Below are 25,787 nucleotides of genomic sequence, written 5' to 3'. Positions count from 1 at the left end.
AGGATTTAAAATGAGTAAAACAAGGATTAAAATGAGTATTTAGTATTTCTAAATATAAAATCGACGACAATGCATCATAATGTTATCTACAATACTTTTGTAGTTTTATCCATCAGGTTTTTAGATCTTCGGAACACTATAATTCAGATATAGATTGCTTCACTCTTGAATCTCAATTTTATTGATCTCTGAAACCAACAAATGTCAGTGGTTTAATCGTGTAGGGTAATATGTATTACCCTTAGTCACTACCTTCTATTCTTTGACATGCTGCTACATTTTCATATGTCTGTGTGATACAAAGATATTTTATCGCACTCTCCTATTGAGGCAGCATTTTATCATCTACAAACAAAGTTATCTTCATGCACTAGCTCCAGCTTTGCCAGCACATCTTTATTTTGGATCAACAAACAACAATGGAATATGCTTGTGCAAAGTGTGTCACAATTCCAGCTGTGCTACCACCAGTTGTGCTAGTGTCAACATTGTAGAACAACTGGGGGATCAGTATCACCCCACTAAAGCAAGTGGCTGCACAAGGACTCTCATGACAGTAGTCTCATGAGTAGAGACAAATAGATTGGATTTCCCAATGTTTAATATATCTCTTAGTGACTCTTTGATGAGTTTCCAAATAAACTCATCACAAACATTAATGGTCTTATTTTCTCTATTGGGTGTATTTTTTAACATGTAAAATACAGGTGTTGTGAAGCAATCAATTCTTCGCATACATGAGTATAAGACAGTGGCACAAATTCCAATAGCGATTATAGGAGTCCAAAATACTGTGGATATTAGAAGCTGGGTAGTTAAGCCCATCAATTTCCACTAAAAAAAAGAAAAAAGGATGAATAAGTCGGACTGACTTATACCTGAAGAGTTGACAAGGTTTTTAAAAAGTAAGGTACCACACTAATTGCCATTGTAGTTTTGTTAAAACACTCACATTAATTTGGTATTCATTACAAATTTAAATCCACAAACAGAAATGCGGGAAAGCTCTGTGGGCCGGAAGTACATACTAACAACTAAGAAAGCATGTTGAGCATCCAAAATATTAAAAAGGCATTTGTTCCCAGGCAATCACATAAACAGCAGATGAACAAAACATCTGGAGGGCACAGCTGCTAAACATCAGGCCAGACCATGTTAATTCACTGTCAAAACCACAAGAAGATGTCAGTTTTTTTTTATAGATTAAAGGGTATTTATCTATATGAACCTGCTGATCTCTTCCACTTTGTCATATTCCTCCATTTGATCCAAGTAGTTTGATGCTGGACCTCGCACTTGTTTCTTTGGAAAGTCTGGGAAGCACAGTCCATTGTCCCTTATCCCATGGTAAAAGCAGAACTCATCAGCAGTGGTTTGAAGTAACCCTATGACAAACACACAAGAGGATAGATGATAAGAGGAAAAAAACTATTCCAACAAAGGTAACATTTATTGTAAATATCATGACATACAGATGCTTAGTCTTCATTAATAAATTTTATTCCACCTTCCTACCCTGGAGGCATACTTACTTGGATCTGACGATCACAGCCTTACACAATTTTTAAAGCATGTGACTGAATTCTTTAAGACTCCCCACCTCTACAGATTGGAGTTTATTGCAGACATTTACAGGTGTATTATTTACCCGTCGGTTGTTTTTAAATCTTAGGGTAAAAAAGCATGCAAATGTTGATACACTCCAGACATTTTCTTGTTTTGTCCATGATATGAATGGCGAGTATTCTCCAACTAGCTCTTAGATAAGCTATAGGAAGCATGAGCTAAGTTCTGTGCCCACAGGAAAGGTCCTGCAAAATGAGCCATGATATAATGCCTGGTCAATGGCATGTGGCACAGGGTATGTTAGTGGCATCTCTTTGTTGCCTTATTGTTCCAATAAACTTAGATTGGAATATATAAACAAGGTAAGATACCCCTAATATTTCAGAAAACATCAAAAGAAAAGTTTTGTAAGCATGCTTTGCTACCACTTTTTTAGTGTTGTTCTTTAATCAATAAGAAAATACAAAAAGACTACTAAACAATAGTAGTTCCCATATTTAAATCCCAACAGGTTTACTGGACATTTTAAATTCTTCACCTTACCAACACAAATTACCTTTTTGGGATACATTCCTAGAAATTTCCAATGTAATACAGATAAACTGAAAGAGATAATTATTTTATTTTGATGCCACAAGGGAGCCATGTGTTTTTTGCATTTACTAGGAAGTCTCATTTCATGTTCTGTACATGTACAAGTAAAACTGCATTCATGAATGCTACAAAACCGCACTTTGTTATTATACTGTATACCTATTGTAAAAGTAATAAAATAACCTTATTCTGTAAATCACCCTGAAAGTCTGATTGCATCTGACCTGTCTTTTGTTCTTAACATTGATGCAAAAGTAAAAGTCTAATTTAAATCATGAGAATACTCAGTCCATAATATACGAATGACATGGTTCCCACCTTCCAATATTATAAACTAATTTGTTCTACTGACTTGGCTCTGTAACATTCAAACAATTACCAGCTACAAGTAAACCACAAACTATCCAACTTCAAGTAGGATCAAGTAAGTCCTCTTCTGTACTCTATTCAATTTGTTAATCCACATGTTCTGCTTGATTTAATTATAAGTTGTGCACTCTGCTATTAAATTAACAGCATCACTACATAATTGGAATTCTTAACATGGCTAGTGTAGTTTTCATTATTATTTAAGTTAACTATGGCTTGAAAAATGCCAGCTCTCTAGCTGACAAGGTATGGATGCTATGCTAAGTAAATCCCTATAGCTGCTGATTGTCCATATCTAAGCATGGAAAATGTAGGACTACAGAAGCCGTAGCTTGTACAGAACAGAACCATATGACAAAAAGCTGCAACCATAAATGGGACAGGCCTCATATTTCTGTAAAGTAAAACACAGATAAAAACATATTGAGAGAAATTTCTGTTTCCTGTACAGCATTATCAGTTTACAGATTTATATTAATGTTGTCTGGATTTGCTATTATGGCAGAAACATCTGTGCTGCACTGCCCTCTGCCTGCTTTTTAAACATTATAAGAATCAAAAAAATGATAATGCTTTTTCTTTTCACCAGCTTTTTATGCAAATCAGCTAAAAATGATATTTTATTTGTTCATTAATACTACTTAACATAGCAATATAAAATGCTTCATTTGATACAGCTTGCATAGCTCTAAAAAGTCACAGTTTGAGATTAAAAGAAGCATGCTGAATGTACCTAACAAGCTGTATTTTGTAAATGGTTTACATGTTAGTTATAGTTAAAAAATATGAAAGACAGATGGAAGGGAGGAACTATTGTGCAAAAAAAAAAAAAGAAAAAATAGAAAAAAGTCAATCCAACAGTATGGCATTGAGAAAAATGACATATGAAAAAAGCTACAGCTTCCATTCATACTTCTAATATTGTTATCTCTTACTTCTGCCCTAATTATTAGCATCTGACTCTTCTTGATTGTGCAGCATGTGATCACTGGTCTGTCTTCTTCCAGTACATAGCAGCATGGCTCTGTACAGTGCTAGAGTTATGCTTTCATCTGGTTATCCTTCAGAGCAGCCTGGGTGGTCACAAAAAGCACTTGACATCTTGATGCACTTCAGCAGTTTTACATATACACAGTCTTTGTAGAAAAATAAATTTGTCATTCGTCACTACATATGTTGATCTGGGGAGTGAAGTTCCAGCAGCGCTGGCTCCTGTCTGTGTTCATCTATACTGTATTCTCACGTATTGCTTTAACCCTTTCCACCACATAGGATGCAGGAATCCAATTTTATTGCAGAACAATTTGTTTTAAGAGTTATCAAAATATCCATTCAGGAAGCCACAGCTCTAGCACAGCCAGCAGTTCCAGATTAAGAAACACAGAGCTTTTTAATTGAGATGTCACAATTTATGAAGACTGTACTGTTGACAGTAGGGGCCAATTCACACCACAATGCAGTGCGGTAGAGTGCATTCATTTGCATGCGTTGACACGTGTGGTGTACTATGTTAGGAAGCCAATTAAAAATAAATTGATTATAACACACCTCAACACACAAAAATATGCTTTCTTTTTTTTATTCCACCTGTTTTTTACCGTGGTACAATGTACATGTGTGGCCCCACAGTGCACTGCAACTCCCTGCTGTTACGGAAGTGAACTAAGACAGAGTGGGCACTCTAGTCATCCCCACTAAGTCAGCCCTAGAGTTTTCTATTCAGCAAAGCTTAAGCTTCCTTGTAATTCCACAGCTATATCTCTGATTCACTAGTGGATACATCTGACATCTACAGAGAGACCACTGTTTTCCCAGCCAGAGCAAGAGACATTTGCCAAAGAATTGTGGCAAAACACAGACTTTTCTAATAAAACAAACTGTAAGATTTTGCACCTTTCTAATGCACTCAAAAGTATTTAGTTGATATTTAAAAGGTACAATTTATAATACAATATGAGATTATTGTCTATGACTGTGTAAGTAACCTTGCTGACAGATATTATGTTTCTATGGTAAGCAAAAAAAGCAAGTTAAATTATCCTCCAGGTAATGACCCTGGAAACCCTGGAATGGCCTTTAATCTCTTCAAAGTTAAACAATTCCTTAGGGTGAAAATTGACCCATTAATTGGATAATGGTCTAAAATGCCATACACTGTAAAAGAATATAAGAGAATATCATGTTTCAAAGAGAATATCATGTTTCAAATGCAAAAATAAATTACATACATATACTGTATGCATTAAAAGTCAACAAAAAAGATTTAGCGTAGCTGTTAGTGAATTAAATTTTACATCATGGCCCTGACATCATCATCATTTAATTTTAAAAAAGCCATAGTAGGTGGTAAAACTGAACATTCAGGTATGAGTCTTTGAGAAATAAAATAAGCCAACAACTTGGCTTTTCACCCAGCCATGTAAATCTAAAATTAGAATTTAGGGCATCTATTTTATGAATAAAATTTGTGTCAATATGCTAATGTAACAGTTTACAAGTTTATTTGTTGTTTGTAGGAAAACCCCAACATTAGATAATTATGGAGGATATCATTGTTGTTTTTCTCAGAGACCAGTACTGATTGTGTTTGAATTGCTTCTCCTCTCATACATGCCTAAGAAAATGCAAAAGTAAGTCAAATTCAGGTCCGTTAACTGCACCTGCAATAGGCCCTGAATGATCTCAGAATTGTCTGTCAAAAGCACACTACATTTGCCCCCTTTAACACAGGCCCAAAAGTAATACTTGCCCGATTGTCATAATGACCCTCTGGTGTCAGTGGTTTGTCACTGATGTGGAATAAGTATGGAAAACTGACTTCACCTGTGTTCATGTTTTATGGTTGTCACTCAAAATGTTAAACACTTATACATACCTATCTAAATGTAAAAAGACTGTAAATGATTATTTACAATTCATATTACTTACTAAAATCTTCATTGAGCATACATTTATTTAAATGGTTTGGCTCCACTGGGGCAAAAAATGAAATAGGTCAATGGCATCAAGACCATTTTAAAATAACAAATGTTGGCATGAAAAAAAGATTTTCATACCAGCCCTGATGGATTGATCAAATTAGCTTTTTCTTTAAAAGCCATGGTCATAACGAAAAACTTTTGAAACATCTGTCAAATATGTCCTGGTACCTTCAAAGAATGGGAAATATACAGGAATATAATGATAACTCTATCCCAGTGGTCGCCAACCTTTTCAGACCTACGGACAAGTAAATGCATGGACTCCCGGCTGCGCATGCGTGGGGAGCCATGTGCCACTCAAAGGGGAAGAAACTTCCCCCAGAGTGACGTCATAATGTCAGAACCAGCCCACTCTCCCATTGTAGGTCTGAGCCTGCGTTGGGAGAGCGGGCGGGTTGTGTCCAGAGACCCCCCCGAGCCTGCAATTTATACGGTAGGCATGGTCCTTGCCTCTGGCCAGTGCGCCCCCCCGCGCGGTCCTTCCCCTGACCCCACCCCTGGCGCACCGGCCAGAGCCGCGGACCACCGGTTGGTGACCACTGCTCTAACCATACAAAGCAAGGGTGACAATGTCCAAAAGTGAGCTGTCCAGGTCAGGAGCAATCAAATCTGGAAACAAAGAAAGGGGTATTTATTCTCTTCCAGTCATTCCGTAAACAGTATCTATAGTCTCCTATGTCACATACCAGTTTAAAGAGCAATTCTAGACAACACATAAACTAATCATGAGCTACCAATGGATTTAAGCATGCTGCAGCTCTGAACAAAGACACTAACCCAATTCACATTTAGTTAAATTCTCAGTAATACCCTGCCTCCACAGCACACTAAACTCCATAGAGAATCAAGAGAAGGGGATTCTGAGTTTCCTGTATTGCCAGTTACAATCTTCCAAAATTGTTTTTTACTATGATTGTTTGTTGTGAAAACTACCTAGAATTGGCCTGTACATCAGATTTCTGTAAGAAGTTCAAAATATGGTGTTCCAGCATTACCAGCAAGTGCTGACAAAATGACATTTGATGGATTGGTGCACTACAACACAAAGAGCGTGATTTATTAATGCTCTCCAGGACTAGTGAAGATAGACTATCATGGAAAAACATGGGAGATCCAGCAAACCTGGAATGAATTTCATAAAAATCATTTGGTATTAGTTGGCAAATGTTTTTAGTCCTGGCTCAGATCCATTTCAGGTTTGCTGATCACCCAGGTTGTCCCATGATAGTCTATCTTCTCCAGTTTTGGGGAGCATTAAAAAATCAGGCCCAAAGTCTAAAGAACTAAGCCTAATTTTCAATGTCAGCTGGAAGTAGCATTTGAGCAAAGAAAAGTATTTTTTTTAATACACCACTAAAATGTAAGTCTGATTGCTTAAACATATAATAATTGAGGTCTTTTCTTCCATTTTTTAGTCAATTTGGCCCACTGGTACTAAACATGTAGCCTGCTAGTGTTAACTCTTTGGCCTACTGCACTTAAACCCTGAATAAAAATCTTGATCAGAGCGGACTGCACACAGAGTTTGTACCTTTCCCTAGCATTAGGAGTTTGCTCTAATTCATTTTAGCAAAACTTATAAAATGATAATAGTTACCCTCACTTATACAAACCCAATTTGCGCTATACTGCTATTTTAAGTACTTATACTTTCATTTGTCTTCAGTATGCTTAATTGTTTCATATATTTATCCATAAAAGTCCAAAAGGTATCTGGTGTTATTGCAAGCTCGGTGCCATGTAAGGTTCTGATCTCAAGATTTTCAATTAACTTAAACACTGCAGCAGATCGTGAACTTCTGTTTATTGCAAAGTATTAATAGCAATGTATATAGAGACATATTTAACACAGATGTAAACGACAATGGTACTAAATTTATTATTCATATTTTACTGAGACAACTTTTAAGCTCTCTTCTGGAACAAAGTTGTGGAAAAACACTGGTGCATTTCAGTACATTGGTGAATGTGTGTACACTAAAAGCAAAACAATCTGTACACCTAACCATAGAAATGAAACATTTCATAAAATGTGATGAAACTTAGACGCAACAACTTCTTTCTTCATTTACACAATGGGCCTGATTTAATAAAGCTCTCCAAGGCTGAAGAGGATTCACGTTCATCAGTGAAGCTGGGTGATCCAGCCAACCTGGAATTGATCTGGTTCAGGATTCAAAACTTTTACTAGCAAGTAGAAAATGACATTGAAGAAATCAATTCCAGGTTTGGTGAATCGCCCAGCTTCACTGATGAAAGTGTATCCTCTCCATCCTTGGAGAGCTTTAAAAATCAGGCTCAATGTGACTAGTTTAAATATGAGACAATGTAGATTCTACTGTTTTCATAAAATTAAACTGCTGCTATCTTTAAAAAAAGACTTTCACACATTCAGAATAGAATACTTGAAAGATTATATCAGTCTGTACTGTTGATATGACTGGTTTGTATACAATGGTCTATAGTCAAGGAAAGGGAATAAACACTGCTTGGTATGATTTACTGAAGGGCTCCACTTTCTCCTCCATCAAACTGCTTTTTGATGCATTTTGTTGTTCTATTTACTAGAAAAGTGTGAGGTATCAAGCAGGTCAAGCAATGAGCCTACTATACTAAAGAGGTACTATATTTACCTCATATTACATGGACAAATGGTCCAAACATAAAATAATACAAAACATTCAAAACGAAAAAAAACAAAAACAAAGTTTATACAAGGTGTATATAAGGCCAAAACTTTAGAGTTTTGGGTGAAATGGGAAAGAGTTAGAACCCCAGTTAGGTTTTTATAATTTCCCATGTCCCCACTGTGGAGATTTGCTCTATCTGTCCCAGACTATTAAACAAGGCTTCAAAAACACACTCAAATCTAAACAATGCTAAAATAGCTTATTTTGTTACCCCATTATCATACCAATGTATGTTCTAAATATGTACTTTTAGCCCATTTAATTACTGTAATTACACAGGTCAACATGTCACTTTCATCAGATATAATTTTACACGGGCTTTGTAGTATTTTTGATGTAGATTTCAAATCTGTGTTCAGATTTTTCAGGTTTTTCTCTAGCACATCTAGTTTTTGTGATGCAGCTAACTATATATTGTGTGAAATTCATTATAAATAGCCTTAACATATTACAACATTTAAAGACAGTTTTCTTCTTTTGAAGTTTGGAGACCGCACTAATTGCGATTGATTTCATTTCTCATCATGCCTAGAAATTGCCTTAATGATCCAGGCAGTTTCTGTTTAGTGTCTGGTTCATTCACGACGAAAGCACGTCACCAAGCAGCAATGCCATTTGCAATCCCAATGGTGTGGAGAGAACCGCAAGGCCATCTAATTGACTGCTATTTTTGCTGTGTCAACAAAAGTGGATTCTCAGGTAAAACTAAGCTCAAAATTTTATATCTCAGCCTCGATACTGCAATTAGGCCTGTTTCCCATGATGATTCATTGCCAGTTTCCGGTAGCGCCACATGATGGACTTGCTTCTGTAGAAGGTGATGAGGAATGCGCTGGCGTTGCACCCAGTTACAACCTCAAATCATCTGATCCTGACTACTTGGCCGATGAAGATTCAGAACCAGAGACCTTTACACAAGCAGAGCTGAATGATCTCGTTCGTGATCTAAATCTTTCCAAAGCAGACAAAGCAGAACCTCTTGCTTCAAGGCTTAAACAGAAGCACTTGCTTGCAAAGGGTGTAACAGTAACTCACTACAGCAAAATGAAATCATAACTTGACAGCGTTCTTCAATAGTGATGGCTCACAGTGCTACTGTCATGATATAAATGCACTCTTTAACAGTTTGTTACAAGAGCATGTTCCATCTGAATGGCGTATCTTCATTGATTCCTCTAAAAGAAGCTTGAAAGCAGTCTAACTGCATAATGGTAATTCCAAACCAAGTTTACCGATTGCCCATTCCGTTAACCTCAAGGAGTCCTATGACAACATGAAGTTACTACTTGAAGCAATCCGGTATAAAACACACCAGTGGAACATCTGTGGGGAACTAAAGGTCATTGGCTTGCTGATGGGAATGCAGGGAGGATTCACAAAATATGGCTATCTCCTATGCCTGTGGGACAGCCGATCTACGTGAGACCATTATGTCAAGAGTGATTGGCTACCAAGAGATACCTATAAGCCTGGAACAAGCAGTGTCAAGTTTCTGCCTCTGGTTGATCCGCATAAAATATTTCTGCCACCACTCCATATCAAGTTATGCTTGATGAAGAACCTTGTAAAGGCCATGGGTAAATTAAACTCCATGGGTTTTCAGTACCTTGTTGGGCAGTTTCCAAACATAAGAACTTCAAAAATGAAGGAAGGGATATTTATAGGGCCACAGATCAAGTCTGTTTTGCAGGGTGATGTTTTTTAAACAATCTCTCTCAGCAGCTGAGCTAGAAGCTTGAGATGCGTTCAAGTGGCTGTGTGAAAATTTCCTGGGCTACCATAAGTCTCCTGCATACAAGGAAGGAGTTCAGAATGTGCTTGATTCATACCAGAATCTGGGTTGTCGCATGTCATTAAAAATACATTTATTGCACTCACATCTAGAATTCTTCCTGGAAAATCTTGGTATGGTGAGTGATAAACAAGGAGAATTTTTTTAACCAGGACATTCAGGTAATGGAGCACCGCTACCAAGGTTTCGGATGCTGTACAGGGACAATCCAGACAAAGAATACACAAGAAAATCATACAAAAAGCATTTCTGCTTTTAATAAGTGTCCTTATTTTACTTCACACTGAAGATGTATTAACATTCACTTCAATGCTGCTTGCATTTTAGTACAAAATACATGCAGGTACTATGTTAACTATAATAGCACTCATAACTCAGGAACTGTACGTGTAAGGGAAAAACTGAAAACATATCTGAAATCTGCTCGAAAGACTGATTTAGAAAAAATTGCTGTGGTTTCTGATGATTATCAAAACTCATTTTTTTGTTCACCTGTGTTATCAGAACAGTCAAGTTTACTCAAAGTATATTTATGATATAAATATCAGTGACCACTGTAACCAGACAAGTGGCTGCAATAACATTTCTATTTGCTGGTTGGTGCATTCAGTGTTTTGGGAAATCACATCTTAACATGATACCATACCATTAACAGTTAGTTTTTTAGGGTCAGACGTGTTTTGAATCAATATTTGATTTTTTCTTTGAAGTTCAAGGGGAAGACTAATTATTAATAGCATGCAGTTTATAAAAATTCTTTGACCATGAGAATGTTTTTACCTGGTATTTGTACTCGGCATGTGTAATAGAACTCTTTGCAGTAGTCCTTGCATAAAGTAGGGAGAACCAGTTGTCTGTCAAATGCATCAACTCTTTCTGGTTGCTGAAAGAGGCTCTGAGCATGTGGTGAACAATAAGCACATCTGATTTCTTCCAGGATCTTTGCACATTCTGTGTTGTTATTAACCGAGAAGATCTGTAAGTAACAAATTAGAACATCATTATAATATACTTTTATTTGGCTTTGAAATTTCTAAAAGTACATGATGGACAACAAAAGGCGGCAATTAACAAGACACAGGGAATACTTATTTCTCATTTGCTGAATAAAAAAAATATGCATGATTTATCTGTATCACCTGGGCTTTCCTCTAATTTGTGCTCTAAACACACACTATGCACTTTCTAAGGAAGTATATTAGACGTTCAAATTTTAACATCAAAAAGCAGAAAAAAAACTAGTATGCAAGTGGGTAAAATATGCATGCTTTTGATTAGAATGTTTGATCCTAGTCTTGAAATTCCTACTGTGGAATTTTCTCAATAGGGGTTGTTTTCTTACCCCCTATAGCTTACTTGGTTAAATCAACTCTTCTGTAGGATGAAGTGTTGTTGAGCAGAAAGCTTAACGTATTTGTTTTATTGGGCAATACAAATGCTATCTGTAGGAATATATATTTATTTCTGTAACATATTTAATGCAAAATTATTCTATTTAGTTTATTCTGAACACCAGGGATATGGGACTTTTTATACCAACAACAACAACATAATATCTTATATTGACCATGTATCAAGAGAAAGTGAGAATACAGAATACAATGCACAAGTCAACAGGATCTGTATGTCTCATATGCATATTAACTGGCTCATAAAAAGACTTACAATACTGATACTGATTGTATACATTTTTATTCTATTTTATTTTCCAAAAATTTTCTATTCAATCAAGTGAGGAAGTGCTGTTAATTCCTTAGTTTACTCCATGCTAAACCAGCTTTTTGTCAGGTGAGCATCTAATCTTTGGGGCCAGCTAGTTGTCTGCCAGCTGACCAATCCTAAAGCGATGTCTTTAGATATACAAAAATCCAGCAACCTTGGGACCTGAGGTGTGAAGGATTTTGGAAAATCATGAATTTTTTTTTTATATATATACTTACCACCACACACGTGCCAGCCTTTCTCTCGCAGCACTGCAGACATCTGGCACAGTCCTAGAGAGCAGGCAGCAGGGACATCCCAACTTGTATTTAGTTTAGCAAGCAAGACCTAACAGCTGTTTCTGCAGAACAGGGCCAAAACATTAGTGGCAAACCAGTGTACTGCAGTCCCTGTATTGAATATGCGATCCGAAATTAATGCCCGGAACTGAAGTAAACGGATTATCAGTGGCCAGATTTTCGAATGTCAACCTGTAAAAGAAATCCCTTCCTGATTGTGTACCCTATGAACAACACCAGCAAAAGCAATGTTGTAGAATCATGGTGTTAGACAATGCTTGTACTTACCACACCAAAATTCACCAATGTGTTTGCAAACGTGAATCCACAAAGATTGTATGATGCAGTCCAACTTGGGGTGTGTAGGATTTCTACACCCCAATAGTCTGTTGAATAGGACAAATGATAAACCAAATTGTACCGAGTGAGATAATGAGCACCTCAGGTAGTTGGAAGTGCTCATTACTACAATATAAAACTTTACAACTTCTAATGAGGTCACCTAACTGCTATAAGACTGCAACAGGCCCGGTAAACTGCTACGTCAAGGATGAACAAATATTTCCCTATCTGCTGTTTTTTTTAATAACATATCTGGCTATCTAAGCCTAAAAGTGTATGATCAATAAATTGCTTTTATCAGATGGAGCACAAATTTGTCATTTCAATACTGCCTATTTTAAATCCCAAAGACCGGTAGGAAGTTTTCATCTTTTATTATCTCAGTTTATTATGCGAGTGCTAAAATTTTCCACCCACCAACAAAAGTGTGCTTTTACCCCTTCAGGAATGACTGTTATGGATGACCATAGGAAACATCACATATCTTGATCATCAACCAGTTAAATCTAGGTTAAGAACCAACTATTCCTATGGATGGCTGAAATCTGATGGCTAAAAACTTGTGTAAATCCTTAGGTGTACAATGCAACAAGTTTAAATTAACTCAAAACACCTATATCCAATTAAAACATATGATATGAGTTGGCTTTCGATAAACAGCATAGTCACGCATCTCTAAAGAAATATATTTAATAATCGTCTTTCTAATCACTATGTGATGGGATGACTATTTGTCAATTGTACCATTAACATTAATATTACTGTGGTGTACTGTTTAAAAACATTTTTTTTATTTTGGAAAAGTATCTACAACCATTTAAAATCATACTTGAGCCTTTTAGTGCATAGGGTGTTCAGATACAAAGGAATATATGTGTGTATAGATTGTGTATTTGGCTACTATATGATCAGGCAGCCTCTTTTCAAACAGAAAGTCAAATGTCAAATGTATACGCATTCAACAACTGTGAAAAAGTCTATCTAGGGATGTTTTTTGTTCGGATGCACCAACAGTCATTATACTTTTGCCAGTAAAGAGTTACACAGTAACTCAGAGTTACATATAATTCCAGTATCTAGTCTGTTCAGCACTTTCATAAACTCACAAACATGCACTATAGTAAAACCCAGAAACAGTACTTTAAGGAAAAGGAATAGATACGAAAATTACACTTATTAACAGGCATTGTTATCTCTCCATGGAAACTAATCTACTCAAATAAATACATTTATACAATAAGTCTTTATTTATCTCTGGGTTTGTGCAACATCTTCAACTATGCATCAAAAAATGCAGTATTGATTACATTAAATGTGGCATGAAATCTGCCTCATCTGTAGATGCAGGCACATCAGTGGGGGTCTGGTAAGTTATAAGGAACCCAACTTAAACCACACTTCTGTGCTCCAGACTGCTGGAGACTCCTTTTATGCCATGTAATTTATTGTAATTTCATAGAACACAGGATGGTTTCATTTAATAGAATATGTACAAGGAAATAAATAAGTTGCCCAAACTGCCCCCTTAGTAGTAAAATTCATGCACTGAAAAGAAAATATAATTGGAAGAGATACCTCAGTTCTTGGCACAATGCAGTGCCTTCTATTGAACTGTCAAGTAGAATTATTAATGAATGCTGCAGGCTGATAGAAAAAAATTCTTTATAAATGCGAGATGTGGAAAGGGCTTCCATAAATTGTCAAAACTGAACTCCGCTATTCTTTATTTTGTGTGTGTCATGCCATTCCAACACAGCAGGAGTCTAACATCTTGTTCTGTGTGAGGTCTGTGGTAGAATTACCTTTCTGGAAGATTGATAGAGCCATCATTCCAGGTTTGGTTTCAATAAACTAATACTCTCTGTGAAGTCAATTATAACGCCTTAGGGTCCTATTTAGCACATAAACTATTGGACTGGCATGTGAGACATGCTGTATTTCTTTAGGAGATAGACTGAACTATCCTCAAGCGGTCCTTTTTCTCTTTCTAAGATCAACACCTACTGTACTCCTTTTGTATAGCAAGATTTATATAAATCATTCAAAAATGTATATAAATCAAGGCAATCAAAATAATTATCAAACCTGATCATTTACAGGCTGGGCCCAAGGAAGCCATTATTGGTTTTGGGACATTTTATTTATCATGTGTATAAAGGCTCATATAATGGATTTCCAAAACACTATACATTAGGTAAAGAACAAAGTTTAGCAAAAGCAGATTACTTTCAAAACCTTTGATAGTCCTTTGATAAGGTTTTAGTTAGTTTTTTCTGTGGCAAAAAAAAAATAAGTCTGTCTTAGTCACGATGTTGATTGTGTGGGTTTTGGACAACTATTCCAATCACCAGTGATATCCCACTTCAACCACTAGAAACATAAACTCAGGTGTAATTTCCTTTCATTACGTTTAATAATACCTTGTAAGATAACATTTAATTAAAAAAAATCCAGTGTACTGTATGTCATGTCATTCAGAGTTATAGAAGGTCAAAGAAGTGCTTGAGTGGACGGTTCTGCAGCTGCACTGGGCTTTGCCACCCAAGCATGCCTATTATTGAGGCCAGGTGTGATATTGCCAATGATGCACACAACTCACGCACTGTGTTTTTTGTTCACAGTTCCAAAACAAACTTTTTACGTTAAAATGTGTTCATTACAATTTAACAGTCATATCGAATTCCTATAGAATCCTAATTAGGGACCCATGCATTACTCCAACACACAGTAGCCCACATTACATATTTTGGTATGTTGTGGTGCCATCAATTTCCAACTGGCAATCCGATGCACTAAAGCAAAAAGCCTGTGTTGTAGCATACTGCAAAGCTTGGTAATGTGGGTGACCTAAGCAGTGCTTACTCACTTTTTTTTTGCATCCCAACTATTACTAAAAGCCAATGAAAAGAGACAACAGGTAGCTGTCTCTGTTTTATACTATTTTCTTGCTCTCATGCTGTATCAACAGAAGACTATAAAATTGTTCCCTGGCTGGGTTCAAACACTGCTAAATCTTAATTGTTAGAGATGGAGAAGTGAAATATGGAGAGGGACTATTTCATAGAGACTACCAGGAGGTCTTTTACCAATCCTAATGTTAGTGATTTATTGCCAGCATCCAGATAGCCCATGTGACACATTCTTACATTTTCCTGGTACATGTTAATGGGACAGAGGTGATGATACCAAATCACTGTCCAGTAAACAAGCTGGGAGAAAAGAGAATTACCTGGCTGGCTGTACACTGTAGCTGAGTTGTGTAAATCACAATACTAGTTTCACAACAAAAGCCACTGACCATTGAAAATTAAACAATCTGTCCACATGCATGTGCAAGTGTGCATGTTTATTTTTTTGGAAGAGGAAGAACAGAGCAACACCCCTGTCACCAGGCTATATTGTAACCAATCAACAGGAGTTGGTTGGAAAAATTAAACAAACTGATCAACCTTCCTTCAAGTAAAGTCAGATTATGATATGACTAGATAATTCTGGTATGATCATTTCCTAACCAAGACTTCGGGTAATGGTAATCTTGTCTCTATGTATATGCATGTGCAGTGAATAAATTTAAAGTCAAATGATAAATTCACAGAATGTAAAATTATATCAAACACTAAAGATCTGTCTCTTACTGCATTCATTTGTTGTTTACGCACACATAGGAGATAATTACCCATAAAGTGTGTCCCTGAATTCTATTACTAAAGAGTTCAATTTAAATTTTAAGCTAGTGTGTAAATAAGTTATAATAGCCTGGCAGAAGTTACAAAAGACCCTAGGAGACGTTGTTTGTTTAGTCAGATGAGACTGACAAAAGCTTTTGTCTATAAAGAGCTAAAGCAAACAAGTAATTGTAAAAGAACACACTTGAGAACCATAATCACACAACATCCCTTGACAGCCTTGGCTGTGAATCCTTCATGCTATACAGTAATGGACCTTGACTGGATAGGGAAGCACAGGCCTGACAATCAAGGTTTTAAGCACATGTGCAAGTCATCTCTTTTACTGTTTTATTTACATAATGAATTTACATGTCTCAAAAAAGACACTAACAGATTCACGTTTTAACACAAAGCAAATTATTCTGGTGTAATCATGAAACAATTCGACACATGTAGGAGTGATAAAAATCATACAGCACATCAACTCTGAACATTGGACCTTTGATTGGATGGAATGGATTTGATTTGATCTTCTGCTTGATTTTTTATTTTACTTTGGTAACAATAGAAAGAAATTCCAGAACAACATGTTAAATTGTAACGAAAGATCAACTGTCATGGATTTTTACAGTGGATGTGCGGATTGGTTGAGAGGATGCTTTTACACACAAAATTCCTGATAGAACACATTTTTACATGAATGATTACAAAGCATTGTATAACTTGAAGAAAATATTGGGAAATAGAATATGTCGTTGGTAAATGATGAGCTTCTGAAACTAACTAGAACTGATGTCTACGTTTACTGATTACTTCTTGAAATGTTAGATTTATTAAAACAGCATCTAAAACTTTATAAAGTTCTGTGTCTAAGCCTACTGGCCCCATTACATTATACAAGGCCACAGAACAGCTTACACAAGTAAAAGGCTCCTTTTCCATTATCAGAAATACAAACACTGCTAAGTGGAATACTCTTAAGACTAGTTACACATGGGAGTTTTTAAGGTGCCCACAGACACATGATGATAGTCATAAGCCAAAAAAGAACGACAGTCTAGTATTTGTGGAACCAGGATGACAGACTGTGTTGACAAGATGTGTGTTAGAAAAAAAAGCTATCAAGCAGGTTAGAAAACAATGTTCATTTGGTACAGCAGTTCTTTCTCCCCCCTGGGGGCCATAACCATTTATGCATGAATTCTATTCCTTACTTTATTGCTCTTGACAAGGAGTTTTTATACAACAACATTTCTTGGTTTCTGGCTCATTGATCACTGTGGGATTGCAGCAGTGCATACATATCCAATCATTCACTGGGCAACTCTACTTCTGTTATTCTGAGCAATACAACCTGAAGTTCCTGAAGTTTCAAAATCATTTCCACGCCCCTTACATACTTCCAAAGTTGGACAAAATCTTTTTTCTTGCTTGGTGATCATAAGTGTAGCAATCTACGTGAGCACGTTTGAAAAGTAAGCCAAATTCTTTCAGTAATTGGGTTCAATGGTCTTCTTGTATTTGAACCAATTATACACAATATCAGTTAGTATAAAATAGATCATATTGATATATGCAAGAATACCCTATAGTTGAGTAGTTGAAGTTGAGAAAAAAAAACCCAAACAGAAGATGCTTGACACCATCTGTTTGCAGCACATTTCAGTCACTGAGTAACCTCAGTGGTCCTGGAACACTATAAACATGAAGCTCTATCCATGTCTAGAATCATAAACTGCCCCTGGTCATGGGAAGAATAATGGGCAAACTGACACTAAAACCTGCAGCAAGACAGTTCTCACTCATTTGGGATGAGAAAAGGGGCCTAGCCCAAATTCTCCTTGAAAAGCCAAGAACATTTGGACAGAGTGTGAGGACTGAAGGAGAATGATGTTCTCCAGTTTCACCCATTAGTGAACCAACTAACATACACAATGGTGTTGTTATTCTTTTGCCATAAGCAACAAGACTCTGTGTGTGGGCAGCAGTTTAGTGGGGAGGAGGAGAAGTCGACCCCTTTTTGTCCTATTGATTTTGTTCTATTTGCAGGACTTGAGCAAATTAAATGATGCAATATGGCTTTTTGTTACAAAACAAAGTGAAAGATACCACCCAGACACATATGTTGATTCGTAGAAGCTGTTTACATGAGAATAGAATGAAATCTACCGTGAACTAAGCATAAAAATTCGATTCAGCAATGGCCATTTTTCTTTACAGTGCTTGGGCCAGAAAGGCTGTAACACAAGTTTTCCAAGACTCTCTCAGGCCTTGACAACAACACGCTTGCCACTAAGGAATGCTTAATTAAACTAAAACTAGAATAAGGAAAAAATAAAAGGGACACCTGATGGTTTACTTCACGTGCGCTGATTCCTAATTATATGATGCCTTAAGACCAATACGGATAAGTGCACAATACAAAGGGTACATTTAACACATTCACCCTTGAATAGTCTGTTCTTCATTTTCCAAACAAAGCCTTAAACAGCTCTCTATTTCAAAAAGACCCCACAACCTGACAAGGGCATGCCATTATTTAAAGGACAGCTTTAAAATCGACCAAATTCCAGCTACTTAACTTCCAAATATAGAGAAATAGCATTCAGGGGGTTTGCATTTCAAGGTACTCATCAATACCCTGGGATCATCACCCAATATCATGGTTTGTCGATAACTGGACAGTGTGTGCAGTACGGATGATTGCAGAAAAGCATCCTGTATATCAAGACGTGGACACTAAGAATGAAATGTGAATGTAAACTTATTTCCAATTATCCAAATAAAGAAAACAAAACAACAAAGTATATATTTGGTGATGTAGCTATTTTCGTAGGTACATATTCACGCTTGAATCTATGGGTAGGTTTAAATTTTGGATACAATTATAACTACTGAGATATCTTTCCAACACAGGCACTACTCAAGTTTTTTGTACTGGCACAGATAAATAACTCACCATGAAACTTATGTCAGAGTAAGAATACAGTGCCACACTTATTAGGAACACAATCCCCCATTTCTATTACTGGCAATACACTAAACCATAAGGTCAGTTATGAACTTGTACCTCAGATGAATGAGTATGGTGCATGGGAAGAACAGGATATGTAAAGTTCTAGAAGACATTAACCAGCTCATAAAGGCCCATGCTTTTCTACAGACATGTTATAATAAACAGGCTCTTAGCGTTATCCAAAATCTCCATCTTGCCAACCAGTGTCTGATTGCCACCACTTTTTTGAACCAGTTAAACAAATATTAACTTTTTCAAAATACTTTTTTGCTAAACATTGGAGTACCCCCTAACGTGACAAAGCACAGGCCAGCCTAGGAACTTGCACTGTGGCATAAGGCCAGCTCCAGATGTTGCTGAGGAGGGTTATGCCAGGCATGTCAAACTCAAGGAAAATTGAGTAAAACCTTAGGATAATAATTATATTGGAAATATTATACTAGAAACTGAAAACTGTTTTATAGTAGCACTTCTGTAGGTATCAGCTCGGCACAATGGCACAACCTTGATTTACAGAAAGGAGTTTGACATATTAAAATATGACTTAGGTTCATTGTATTTGTGTACCATATAAAATGTAAAATCAAAGAACTGTAAAATGGTAAAAAACAAGCATCCCCATATTGAGATTTACAAAAACCAGGACTCAATTTAAACTTTAGGACTGAGCCACATGGAGGTATTACATGGACCATATATGGTCCCAAAACACAATCTTTTCATGTATGGCTTAGGCAGTTGGAGCTATTTACTCAGTAGCTTTATAATTTACACATATTACTATACATATAACAAGGACTTTCAGATTAAAAATTCATTGCATGCCAAACACTTCTCCATACAGTGCCATGAAACCCACGAGTTTCAACATCATTAGAAACATCTGGTCATTGAGTACAACGTAAAGTAGAAAATGGGTTTTCACCATTTTTATTGGTAATATTTTTTTGTCCAACATCCTGAAAGTCTTAACTAATTATGGTCACAGCAACATCTTCTCACAACCATGTCCAGGAGGAAATTATATATACTTGAGCTGTGTCAGGTGAAAGGCTCATAAACCATTAGGACAATTACACCTTTGACAACGCATTTTCAATATCAAAATGAATGGGATAACTGCTTGTGGACAGCCATATTTACAGTTTTAAGGTTTGACTTTTGTTGACAGTTGACTTTAAAATCATTTCACCTGCTTGTTCTACCAAGAAGTTGACAAGAAAAATGTATTGCCAGGAGTAACTCACTCAAACCCTTAGTCAAAACATTACTCAGATTTCATGTCTAAGGTCTGTGGGCCATACATAGCCAACAAAGCAATCTCTGGGCCGTTAGGGGGTTAACTAGAGAACAATAACCAGCCCTGTTGAGTACCAGCATGCCCTTCTTAGCACATGCACATGATGAAAAATCTTTGGGTGATTGCTGATTATTCCCTTTTCCACAAAGAAAAGTTCAAACCTTTCACGTCAGGCATATCCGTCTATCGGGGGGTGTGCTGGGAAGAACATCAAAGAGGATCCTGACAGTTCATCATTCTAGGCATTTCTAGGCAGTTCTGACACCCATCATCATTTTAAAGGTCTATACCACTCAGGGGTCCAAACCAAAATTAAAATTTTCAGATACCTTAGGTATGGCACCTAAAATATTTTCACTTATTTATAAAATGTATTTCGAAATAATCTGTGTGATAATCTTACAAATAGGCACAACTGTCCTTGGCCATCTGTGGTTGCATATAATGGTCACAGGCATGATTGATAAGTGGCCCAGAATGCCATTATAAAATTATAATATTAAAAAAACTAATTCAGTTTGCCCCAAAAGTATACAAATATTCAAACCTTTTATTTTTTATTTTAGATTTAGTAGGAGTAGGTTACAACCACAAAATTTCATAAGGGTGACTTCCGTTTACTTAAGTGAAATTCCCTTCATTCCTGTTAGTTCAACACAATTAGAGAGACAATTGGAGATCTACTCACTAGAGTTCTACCGCGGGCTTACCCGTGCTCCCAACCTCTCCAATTCAAATGAATAGAAGTTGGGAATCATTTTTACATGTAGCTACAGCAGATTGCGCCACAGTTCCAAAAGCAAAAAAGTCACCTTTAGCCACATGGATGTTGTTTGAAGATATGTGCTGCAGCCACAAGCAAATATGGTTACCTGTGCCACAGTTTGCTATGTACCCAGGAGCTGCCAGCCAATAATTTTTTCACTGCAAAAAAGATTCAACAGACTGGTTTAATTTTGTCAGCATAAATAAATGAGAACTATCTGCTTTTCCTCAACCAACAGATTCAAACTTTTGTTCTCCAAATGAAATTTCTGATTTTTTGATTGAGTCAGACTTGTGGGCTTAGGGCAATAAAGTCAATGGGCCTGATTTATTAAAGCTTGTCAAGGCTGGAGGGGATACACTTTCATCAGTGAAGCTGGGTGTTCCAGCAAACCTGGAATGGATCTGGTCCAGGATTGAAAACATTTGCTAACAAATAGCAAATGACTTTGAAAAAATCCATTCCAGGTTTGCTGAATCACCCAGCTTCACTGATAAAAGTGTATCCTCTCCAGCCTTGGGGAGCTTTAATACATCAGGGCCATTGTCTCATTAGTACATTAGTTTTACCATCTTTTAGGACCATTACCATCTGCTAAATAAATGAATAAAGAGTGCTCAGTAACTGATTTTTAAAAGTTGAAAGTTAAAATTGGCAGCCAAATGATCACTTTTTGAAAATTCCCTTTTTCATTGATGCTACCTAACGGACAAGTATAATAGCTAAAAAGCTTTTCGCTTTGCAATTTAAGCCTCCGACAGCCAAAATGTTGCAAACTGTGCAGACGCTGAAGGAAGCTATGAAGGTGTCAAGATAAACATCTTTGCAAGCATCTTCTTTCTGCTTTAAAACCTGGCTTAAGCTGAGACCTTTTCTGTGTGGTCTGTAACGTGAGGCTTGTTTTGCAAAGATGTCTCTGTCCATGGTATAGACAAGATGTATCTGACAGGCTAAACATCTGTAATCAGCCAAGTAACAGCCCATCTCTGAGACCTCCTATACATCACATTTCAACATACAACACAGAGCACAGATGTATACTTAATAACAGTACAAGTACTATGCCATGGCTCCTTCTATAAACAAGAAAACACAGGGGCAAAAAGCAGATGCAACATAACCTTATTTGTAAATGGAACTGTTTCAGAACACTTTATAAAGTCCGACGGCTTATAAACACATCATTATTCCTCCCAATCCTATTTATGGCAATCTGGGCAAACATACACACTTATATAAAAACACACGCCTATGACGTATTCCAGATAAACAGCTTATATCACATACAAAACTCACTTTCCAGAGCAACTGAAACGTGATTACCAATATACATATGCATGCCTTTATTTATTAACAGCAGGACAAACTGTGTATATATACAGTATATATATATTTAACTCCAACATATGTACTGTACACTTACCGTAAATAAACACACACATGCATCCCTTCTTTCATAAACACCATTAAAAGGTACATAGATGGTAACACAAACAATATAGACATATGTATACAAACTTGCGCATTCCGACTCACTATTAACCCCTTGCAGCCCTGCTTCCTGTACATTGCATTTACATCATACTGGCAAGGAGGGAGGGCGAGCAGAAAGGGGGGGGGGGGGTGCTGAGAAACCTCCCAGGTGTTTCATTGCACAAGACCCTACGTGTGTGCAGGACTCAAACTTTACAGCTCTACATCATAACCTGCCCACAAAATAATCTGCCCCAGCTCTTAGTATTTAAAGTGCCATAAAACTAACTGCTCAGACATTACCTGATGACATATTTTATTATAAATGTAACAATCCCATCTTTGTTCTCATTAAGATCATCAACTCATGTGCAAATTAAATCCAGTACAAATTGTTGCCCTACATATTAGGTAGAAGGAGAAGGCTTTTAAAATCCAAAGGTATATAGCGTTATCTATTAACATGAATCAATGAATGAACAATCAATGATCAGCAACCAAATATGAGCATGAGTGTGGCCAAACCTTCAAACGTTGATTTTGGATTGGCTGTTGTCATTTATTTGCCTAACTTAGAAAAAAGCATGATCAAGGGTACTGTGGCCCTTGCTAACAAGGTCCACTGTCACTGTCACACATTCTATGGGTCATAAGTTGGACAATGTTGTACGACTACCATTGGGTATACTTCTTATGCAAAATACATATGTCTTACTGGAGACCCTACAAACAAATCATAGGACACACACACACACACACACGTATATATATATATATACCTAATTCAAGTTCCCATCATTTGACATAAAAGCATGCAAGTTTTACAATTCACTTCATTAAAATCCAATGGTCCCATTAAACGCTTAAGTAAAACTCACAATAAATTGATTTATATAGAAAGGAACAATAGAACTCTACCACTCTTTTACCTTCACTTCCATGAGGTTAATATAAGAGTTCAGTAACAAATGTTACTTAGGCTTACATCCTGTCTATAAAACAGCAATATGAAAATAAACGGTACACAGACATTCTTGAAAAGTTATCTGAACATCAATAGACTCTTTGAAAGCGCTTTTGAAGCAGGCTAGTATGAGGTATTGGATGGTAATCAAATTCCCGCAGCGTTCGCCTGTTTCCCCTCACATGTGATGTTCTGGAGCCTCTTAGTGTCAAGAGCTGTTAGCACAGAGATGTGGACTTGTGAGAGCCACACGGCACATCCAATGCATCCCTGGTCCATTTTACCCAAAGAGGAGCAACCTGTGGTCTTGAGGTTGCTCCACATCATCCACCCTGGGATGCTTTGCAAACACAGATATGTTTTATTTTTTTCAATACTCAAGGCTAACAAATCCTAAATAAAAATAAACAAAACAACAAAACTGGTAGAAAATCAAACTTTTACCAAGTGCAATAAACCATAGCTATTGATAGGAATCATGCAGCATTCTGCCTGCTTTCTGATAAAAAAAATGATTGGCTGTTTGTGGAACTTTCTAAAAAGTGTATCCAAAGCAAAAATTAAAGGGAAGAGTTGTAGAACCTTTGTCATGTTTTGGTTACCCAATAAGGAACATTTCCTGATGATTATAGACAGAGAGAAGAAGAATTAAAAAGTTCAAGCTGAGGACATTTCACCTATGGGGACATTTGTTCCAGTGACAACTGGCTAAGAAGGATTTGGACTGATTTCTTGGGTCAGGAAATAGAATCTCCCCAATGGGCACTGATGGAAGACTTGTAGGCAGGCTGGGGTGATCAGGGGAAGGCATGCACTAGTTGTAGGGCTAGATACAAGGCTGCTTGTTGGGTCTTCTGCATTCATTCAGTACATTTTTATTAGGAAGGAAAAATAAGAATAAAGAAGGATGTGGGTGAGGCGGGCACTGTGACACCTGCACCTAGAGGGCACAGCCTGTGCTTGGTGGGTGCCCTGGTACCATGCATCCTACACACATCAGGACCTACCTTTGGGTCCAGGAACAAGCCTGCACTTTCAGGTTTGGAGCAGCAGGAGAGTCGGGGATACAGCCCCTTACATCCATCCCCAGCGCCCCCCAGATCCAGGCTTTGTAACTTCCTATGCCTCTTCTTCACACGTTTTGGGGGGCTGCCATTTAAACACCTTCTCCTCCTGGAGGCAGAGTCACTCTTCTCCCCATACTTGGCTTCACATTCGAGGACCAGCAGCAGAGCAGCTCCCCAAATCAGCATCCATTGAAACATCAGCATCTTCCTGAGCGCAGCACGGGGTACACACGGGATGTCCGGGGTCACACGAGTCTCAGGTGAGTCCGCAATCTTCTCTGCCCGCCGCTCACTGGGATGGCTGCTCGGACATCTCCGCCGACCTCTCATGTTTCGCTCCTCTTTTTGCTTCTTTATAACTAGAGCGCAAGGAGGTGCTGCCACCCCGCGCCCCCTGACGTCACTGCCCCATACACGCCGGGTAGTGGGGGGGTCAGACTGGGGTGTACACATGGAGGATGTTTACCATGTGTATCCAGTACAGGCGGGGATACCTCATTCACATGGCTGATCGGTCCCTACACTTCTGTTAACTTTGCTCAGTCCTTGCTCTTCTCCACATTGTCTGATCAGCCCTTGCACTCATTGACTATGCTCAGTCCTTGTATTGCTACAGTTCCTCTAATCTGTTTTTTATGTTTTCCTGCTCAGTCCTTGCACTCCTTCATTTTGTCTGCTTACTCCTTGCATTTCATTAGTCTGTGATCAGTCCCTGCACTGCCCCAGTTTGTTTGATCAATACTTTCACTACTGAGGTTTATTCTGTCTCTGCACTCCTCCAGTTTGTATGATCAGTACTTTCACTACTGATGTTAGATCACTCCGTGGACTCCTCCAGTTAATCTGATCAGTACTTTTACTATTGAGATCTGATCAGTCCCTGCACTCCTCCAGTTTGTCTGATCAGGACATTCACTACCGAGGATTGATCAGTCCCTGCACTCCTCCAGTTTGTCTGATCAATACTTTCTTTATTGAGGTTTAATCAGTCCCTGCACTCCTCCAGTTTGCACAGACCTTGCACTGCTTCAATTTGTCTGCTTACTCCTTGCATTCCTTTAGTCTGTGTCCAGTCCCTGCACTGCCCTAGTTTGTATGATCAATACTTTCACTACTGAGGTTTGATCAGTCCCTGGACTCCTCCAGTTTGTATGATCAGTACTTTCACTACTGAGGTTTATTCAATCCCTGCACTCCTC

The 25,787-nt window shown here is 37.5% G+C and overlaps 1 protein-coding gene across 1 annotated transcript in view; it reads right to left on the bottom strand.

Annotated features, from left to right (window-relative positions):
• HHIP (hedgehog interacting protein) overlaps positions 1-24,901 on the bottom strand; it is a 79,429-nt gene extending 54,528 nt beyond the window's left edge. The window contains exons 1-3 of the mRNA XM_072405878.1: positions 24,529-24,901; positions 10,773-10,968; positions 1,229-1,385 (exon numbers count right to left, since the gene is read on the bottom strand). Of these exons, the coding sequence (XP_072261979.1) occupies positions 1,229-1,385; positions 10,773-10,968; positions 24,529-24,792 (617 nt within the window). The 5' untranslated portion in view covers positions 24,793-24,901. The remainder of the gene's footprint in view (positions 1-1,228; positions 1,386-10,772; positions 10,969-24,528) is intronic.
• Positions 24,902-25,787: the final 886 nt, after the last annotated feature.

This window comes from Pyxicephalus adspersus, chromosome 3, assembly GCF_032062135.1.
Source record: "Pyxicephalus adspersus chromosome 3, UCB_Pads_2.0, whole genome shotgun sequence".
NCBI lineage: Eukaryota > Metazoa > Chordata > Amphibia > Anura > Pyxicephalidae > Pyxicephalus > Pyxicephalus adspersus.
Note: the sequence above shows the minus strand (reverse complement) of the source record. Positions and strands in the feature narration are given on the sequence as shown.